Source organism: Penaeus vannamei, chromosome 12, assembly GCF_042767895.1.
Source record: "Penaeus vannamei isolate JL-2024 chromosome 12, ASM4276789v1, whole genome shotgun sequence".
NCBI classification, from domain to species: domain Eukaryota; kingdom Metazoa; phylum Arthropoda; class Malacostraca; order Decapoda; family Penaeidae; genus Penaeus; species Penaeus vannamei.
The window spans coordinates 40,836,289-40,843,788 of NC_091560.1; the positions used below are offsets into that span (position 1 = coordinate 40,836,289).

Here is a 7,500-nt window from a genome sequence, read left to right on the forward strand (position 1 = left end):
CCTTTTATCATTATCATTATCGTTATCATTACCATTCTTATCATTATTTTCATATCTTTCATCAACTTCATCTCAAAGTTGCTCTATTCCTCCATTTCCTGATTATCAAATTTGTCTTTTTTTGTCATTTATTTCCTCTCCGTTTTGTCTCGCTTTCTCTTCCGAAGGATTGACGGAAAGACAGAAAAGATATTATCGTTAAGTCTTTATTAAGTAAACTATAGACTCGTCAATAATGCACAAGTTTTGTCATTTTTTGTACAAGAACATTTACTATCTACAAGAGGTCTTGGAGTTGTTGTTCTAGATAAAAACAGAAAATCTGGCTTGTTTTTCTTCTTTCATTTTTTTTGTATATCACGGGCGACACACTTCGTTTCATACGGGCTAAAAAGGAGTTATATATCTTTTTCCGTTTTCATTGACTATACCGGAAGGGTTATATAGGCCAAAAAATTGAAGAAATCGTGTCATTAATATAGAAGTTCCTTTTGGTTCATCTCCTTTTGGTACAGTGGAGATTTTGGTACTCTTGAGGTGGGGTATGTGTACGGTTCATACACCGTCAGGAAGAATTGGAATCTTAAAAATGAAATATTGTATATAACAAATATTGGGTTCGTAAGAACTCCCTTTTTAATGATATTGGAATGTTTTGTATATAATAATAATTGGCAACATTAATCATTACCATAGCCTGAGGTTCGGGAAGGGCTGAAGGAGAGATGATGGGGGGTGGGGGGTATCTACCACCCCCTCCCCATCCCTCTAACCCCCGCCCTCCCCTTCAGAACCCCATCGGCGGGAACACAGCGTCCATCTTACATGCTAACAATATCAATAACTTAATAAATAAATTAAGCTTCTGTATTGACATGTCGACCGGGTCTAACATTGTATCACCATTGCAAAGGGCGACCTCTCGTGACCTGTATCCGGATAGGAGATAGCAGGTCAGCAGGGCAGGTCAGCACGAGCCCTCTGACGCCAGCTGGTTGTCTGACAGCCAGCTGGGTCGGCGACATCAAACGACCGATGAAACGAACAAGTGGTCGTACAGAGAGCATGCGAAAATAAGTCGCATACGATAATCAATCTTGTATTTCTACAAGGATGCATTCTACTACAAAAGAACATGATAAGAAATATATTACAACTTCGACAGCTTGGTATAAGCTTACAGATGCACACTATATATATATGTATATATGGATATACATATATATTCATATACATTTTTTTTTATTTCGTTTTTTTTAGAACCGTTTTTTGAAATCATCATTCTTTCAAGTGTAGAAAAACGTCTTTGGTACAGAAGAGTGGCGCTTCACAGGGCTTCAGGAGGGAGCGACGTCCCCCTTGGTCTGGCGGCGCTGGGTCGGCCGGGGATGACCCTCGAGGGACGCCAAGGTCGACCTCGAAGGATCCCCGGCCTTGACTAGCTACGTGCACTGACCCAGGCCCGAGCACGCAATCACTTGAGGGAGGGGGGGCGGGCAGCCGGGGAAGGGGGTATCACAGTCAGGACGGCCGCCTTTTGGGGGGGGGGGAGATCAGGATGGGGGAGAGGGGAGGGGGCGGCCTCGTGGTAGGGGGAGGGGGGGGCGAGGGAGAGGGGGAAGACATCAACACGTGACTCGTGCGTGTCTGAGGGCGGGGGGAGGGGGGGGTTGGGCTGGCGAGCACCTGCTACGTCGGGCGTATTGAATGGGGGGGGCAGGGGGGAGGGGGGTTAACACCTGATTTAATTGACCAAACACAAGTCACGACGGACTCACACCGGAATAATAACAATAAGTATGCAGGAAAACTGACAAAATCTCTTTGCAATCAAGATTCTCCGTTTTATATGTTTCTTAAATACAAATATACCTTAAATATAATGTATGTCTATATATATATCACCTTTTAATAAATATATATAAATATCCCCAGATTTCCTGTCGCCGACGGCAGCGCAGACGCCCCGCCGCTGCCTCTCGAAGCGGTCAAGGAGGACTTCGAGGAGGTCGAGTAACAGCCCTTAGCTCCCTGGCCGGAGGCGCGGGTCACCCACACGAACGGCGTGGCCTTCCGTGGCGGGAGAGGCACCGCCACTCCTCGCAGGGGCCTCGCCGGGCTCCGGGTGGCGCTCCAAGTGGCACTCCAGGTTGGCGCTCCTGCTGCTAGCGCTGTTATCGCTGTGGCCTCAGCTGGTCCCAAACCTCCAGCCTCTTGCACGGGCTGGGGCTACAAGTGCATGGTCGAGCTCGCAACCGACATGCAGCAAGGGTCCTATAACGTGTCGGCGTTGGAGGGCGAGGAGGACTCCGGGTGGAGCAGCTCCTTGTACAGCTCCGACTGCAGGAACCGGATGTAGGCGTCCGACTCCATCAGCGCCTGCACTCTCTTCTGCGCGGCGTCGAAGATGTACTTGTCGGGGCACTCGAGGTTCTTGGCGATCTGGGCGCGGGTGGCGGGGTCCAGGTTGATCTGAGGGACAAAAGAGAAGGGGGTCAGGCTAAGCATTCCTCAGAAAAAATAAACAAACAGTATATGTCAAGATGTATAATGTCAGGCGACTCATTTCATCACAAACACACGTCCATATGCACGCTACACACTCGTCCTCATCGCAAACGTAGGCGTTCCTTTCGCTCAACGCTATGAAACCCAAAGACTCTAAATAAATAAATAAATAAATAAATGAATAAACAACTCGACTCTGCCACCACGAAGACAAAATCGTAAAGACTAACAAGCGAAACAACCATTAGAGAAATAAACTAGCCAACGAAGCAACTGTTAGAGAAATAAACTAGCTAACGATACAACTATTATAGAAATAAACTAACCAACGAAACAACCATTAGAGAAATGAACTAACAAACTCAAAACGCAACGCCATAATAAAACACGAGAGCACAGAACACTCGAAATAACAGCCTCATCGCTGGGTCTCGAAAGCAAGTCTCTCCCTCGATCCCAGCTTTCCCCTCTGACCTTTACAGAAAGACCGCCCCTCTCCCCTCCCACCCCCCCTCCTCCTCCTCCTCCTCCGCGCTACCCCAATCTCCCCCCCATCCCCTCCTCTCCCCCCCCCAGCAAGCTTTCCTACCCCTTAGCCTCTCTTCCAGGTAACTTAAAGGGTATATATCCTCATCTCTGTGCGTGGAAGATTGAACGCGAGAAGGAGACCAATCGACAGCTTGCAAAGATGTTGAAATCCCTTCTCTTTTTTTAGCACACTTCACTTGCAACCCGTTTGCGAATCTGCTTTGTCGCCTTCGCAAAGAAACAAAAGCTAGAAGTAAAGAAAGTGATGCGGACTTATTCTCTGCTTTAAGGCTTGCAGGATGAAGAGAATCGCAGGCCATCTTGATAATGATGAAAAAAAAAAATTCTCGTTTCTTTTCGTTTGTTTGTTTGTTAGTCTTCAAACCGGATACATATGGAAGATAAATGTCAAAGAGACGATAAAGTTTCCCCCACGAGGACTCCATTACGGTGCGGGGGCGGGGAGGGAGAGGGAGAGAGAGAGAGAGAGAGAGAGAGAGAGAGAGAGAGAGAGAGAGAGAGAGAGAGAGAGAGAGAGAGAGAGAGAGAGAGAGAGAGAGAGAGAGAGAGAGGAAGGGTGACAGAAAGAAGAATAGGGAGGGAGAGAGGAGAGATAAATGAGTATAGAATAACTCGGGAAATGTAAGAAGAGAAATTAATTGCGTCGCTTCGGGAGCCGACATGATCTATCTTAATTTCATTACAAAAAAAAAACAGACATACAAAAAACAAAAACAAAAAAACCATAAATATACGACGATGATGTCAGATCATAAACACAGTGAGAATGAGACTTAGTCCATGGCGGACCTGGAACGCGACTCGCTCTCGCTCTCTCTCTCTTTCTCTCTTTGTCTCTTTATTCCGCTTCGTTTCCTTTGTTACTTAACCCCCTTCCCCCCCCCCCCCCCCCAACCACCTCCATCCCGCCCACCTTCCCTCGCTCCAACTTCATGCTCTTCTTCCCCTCTCTTCCCTCCCCCTCCTCTATCCTTCCACTCTCCTCTCCACCTCCCCTTCCCGCCTCCTCTCTCTCTCTCTCTCCTCTCCCCTTACCCCTTCCATCCTCTCCCCCTTCCCCTCCCCTTTCCCGCCTCCTCTCTCTCCCTCTTTCTCTCTCTCTCTCAGCCGAGCATCCCACCTCCCGCTCTCGGTTGCCATGGCGACACAGCATCCGCTTCCAGCTTCCAGCATTCATCGATCCGGGACTAACAAGAACCCAGTGCCTTTCGAAGGGGGGTGGGGGATGGGGGGGATAGGGGAGGGGATAGAGTGACAATAGGGATTAAGAAAATGGGGGGAGGGGGAGGCACAGGGAAGAAAAGGGAGGAGAGAGAGAAGAGGAGGAGAAGAGAAAAGAGGAGGAAGGTGGGCGAGAGAGATTCCGAGAGAAAGGGTTGAGAAAATGGGGAGTAGGGGGGGGATGAAAAGGAGGAGAGAGAGAGAGAGAGGAGGAGAAGGAGAAGAGGAAAGAGAAGAAGGGTGGGCGAGAGAGATTCCGAGAGAAAGGGTTGAGATACAAGAACCGCGGTAAGTGAGTCGATGATGGCATCCATATGCGTCCATTTTCAACTGAACTATTCGCCAGAAGTTGAGAGAGAAGGGTTGCAGAGGTTGCAGCAAGGGCGGGCTCATAAATCTCCTCCTTCCCCCTGCCCCCATCCCCTCCCCGCCCCCCCCCACGCGTCTCCAATTAAAGGGTAAAAGAGGAGAAGCCTCCCGTTAGTCATGTGAAGTCGAGTCTCAGCTTCAGACCGCGATTGGCGAAGGAAAAGGCGTTAGTCAACAGCCCCGCCGCCATGAGTCGCTTGGCCTTTGCTTCGCGGCCACAACGAGGTGTAGCTTCTTTTTTTTTTTTTGAGGTCACTGAATCACAGACACGTTTTGGGTCTGATTCAGTCCACACACACACACACACACACACACACGCACGCACGCACACACAGACACACACATGCACACACACGCACGCACAAAGGAATCATTCTCTCGCGTTTTTCGAAACTGCTTCGAAACTCCTCTCACACTTTCCAAACGAAGGTCCGAATAAGCCACGTGATCACCAAGCCTTTGTCCCTAATTGAAAGGATATCGAGACACAACGGACTATAAGCTTACAAAGACCACGTGACTCATTCCGATAATAAAAAAACTTCGTTAACGAGCGACAGGTGAACGAGAACTCACCTCCTTAGGCGCCTGGACCGCGACGTAGTCCGAGTGGATCTTGAAAGCCTTCGAAGACATCTTGGTGCTTCGGGTCTTCTTGAAGTCTTCTACGGCCATCCAGAATTCGACGTTCTCTTCGCTAAATTCCCTCTGGAGGAAGGCCTTGAACAGCGCCTGTCCGTCTGGTGAAGAGAAGAAAAAAGATGTTTAGATCGATTGTAAAACAAACAAATAACACATAAAAAAACAAGAATTTAAAAAAACGACGAGATTTTAATTAATTTTAGAAAGAAACGACGAATATCCTCCTCCCCCCCCCCCAAAAAAAAAGGAAATAATAAGAACCATTAAGAAAAATAGAAAGAAAAAATACACTAGCTGGAGGCCAATTACTTAAAGTCTAATCTAAGGAGATGACGTAGTAAGCTTATGCATTTATGCATGAATGAAAATGGAGATGCAATGAATGAGTTACCAAGTCGGCCTTTTGTAAATGTCACTCTAAGCTGATCCTTGGGCCAGGCGCGGTCGAGTGACGTCACAGTTGTCACACGCTACATCGCGCCACCCCCCCCCCCCCCCACCCCGATGATCTGACAGGTGGATGACACTCACTAGCGTGCCATACGCCCAAGACTGGTTTTTACATCGAATTCTTGCTTAAAATGGTCTCTATCTCTCTCCTTTTCTGTCTCTTTCTCTCTCTCTCTATCTCTCTCTCTCTCTCTCTCTCTCTCTCTCTCTCTCTCTCTCTCTCTCTCTCTCTCTCTCTCTCTCTCTCTCCGAGCCATATGCTAATATTTAGGCCTGTGTGCAAGTGAAGCAGGTGATGTTGTTTACATAGGTAGAGGATGTTGTTAGGTGTTGTATTCCTGTGTGCGTGGTTGTTCTCTCTCTCTCTCTCTCTCTCTCTCTCTCTCTCTCTCTCTCTCTCTCTCTCTCTCTCTCTCTCTCTCTCTCACTCTCTCTCTCTGTATGTGAAGAAAATAAAAGCTGCCCATGGAAGAAATATGAAAATAAAAAAAACGAAAAGCTAAAACAACAGATAATCTAAATTTAGGAAGATAAAACAAGAATTTATAAAGATAGACAACATGTCCTTGTGTTCCCTCCAACCCCCCCCTTTTCCCCTTCCCCCTTCCCTCCTCTCCCTCCCTCCCTCCTTCCCTCCCTCCCTCTCCTCACACCACAAATCTATATCCGTACAAACATACAAACACGGGCGCGAAGACTCGAGATATTTCTGGCACTCGGGGCACTTAAAAAAAAAGAGTATGGCTTGGCACTGGCACTGACTGGCACTCCCCGGGGCACAGGCTACTAGACCTAGACCCAGCCTACCTCTCATCACCCATGTTGCCAAGGATGCTGCTCACGCTATCGACCCTGAGCCTATGTTCTCAATTTATCTTATTATTCTCTCTCCCTCTCTCTCTCCCTTTCTCGCTATTCGTATATTTATCACATCTTTATCGTTTTTTTTTGTTCATTGTTTGTCTTTTCTCCTTTTTGCTTTATATAATATTTTATTTTTTGAAATGGGAATTATTCTATCTCTATTAGTTAAGAAATATATATATATATATATATATATATATATATATATATATATATATATATATATATATATATATATATAACTAAAGGGACAACGCACAGCAACAGCGGGAGATTCTTACGTAAAAAAAAAGTAAAAAGTCCCTAACCACCATACCAGTACCCCCCCTCTCCCCCCTCCCCCCTCCCTGCATTCCTCGTCGCCAGATTTCCCTCTCGTGCAAATGCAACGTCTCGCAACATTTCTGCAACGCAACTCCGAAGCTTGGCAAGTTGGCGAGAGATCAGAGAATGTGCAGAAGGTTGAAATTCCTGTCATCGTTGCAGTTGGAGGCGACCAAAAATACACGCGGCAAAAAAAAAAAAAAAAAAAAAAAGACTATAAGCTACCCCCCTTTCTCTTTCTTTCTCTTTCTCTCCCTTTCCTTTTACCCCCTTTCTCTTTCTTTCTCTTTCTCTCACTCCCTTTTACCCCTTTCTCTTTCTTTCTCTTTCTCTCCCTTTCCTTTTACCCCTTTCTCTTTCTTTCTCTCTCTTTATTTTCTTTTCTTTCACTTTCTCTTTCTCTCTCTCTCCCCTTTCACCTCTCCTCTCATTCTCTACTTTTCCCACATCCCCCTTCATCCTCTCTCTCTCTCTATCCTCTCCCCACCCCCAATCTAACCCCCTACCCCCCCGCTCCCTCCCTTCCCCCTCCTACAATCACCACGAAAGCAAAAAAAAGCAAAAAGAAGACAG

General features: G+C 46.9%; 1 protein-coding gene across 1 annotated transcript in view; it reads right to left on the reverse strand.

Moving 5' to 3' along the window:
- Positions 1-190: 190 nt before the first annotated feature.
- The window catches only part of LOC113816132 (uncharacterized), a 428,261-nt gene continuing 420,951 nt past the window's right edge, over positions 191-7,500 (reverse strand). The window contains exons 10-11 of the mRNA XM_070127734.1: positions 5,224-5,387; positions 191-2,472 (exon numbers count right to left, since the gene is read on the reverse strand). Of these exons, the coding sequence (XP_069983835.1) occupies positions 2,275-2,472; positions 5,224-5,387 (362 nt within the window). The 3' untranslated portion in view covers positions 191-2,274. The remainder of the gene's footprint in view (positions 2,473-5,223; positions 5,388-7,500) is intronic.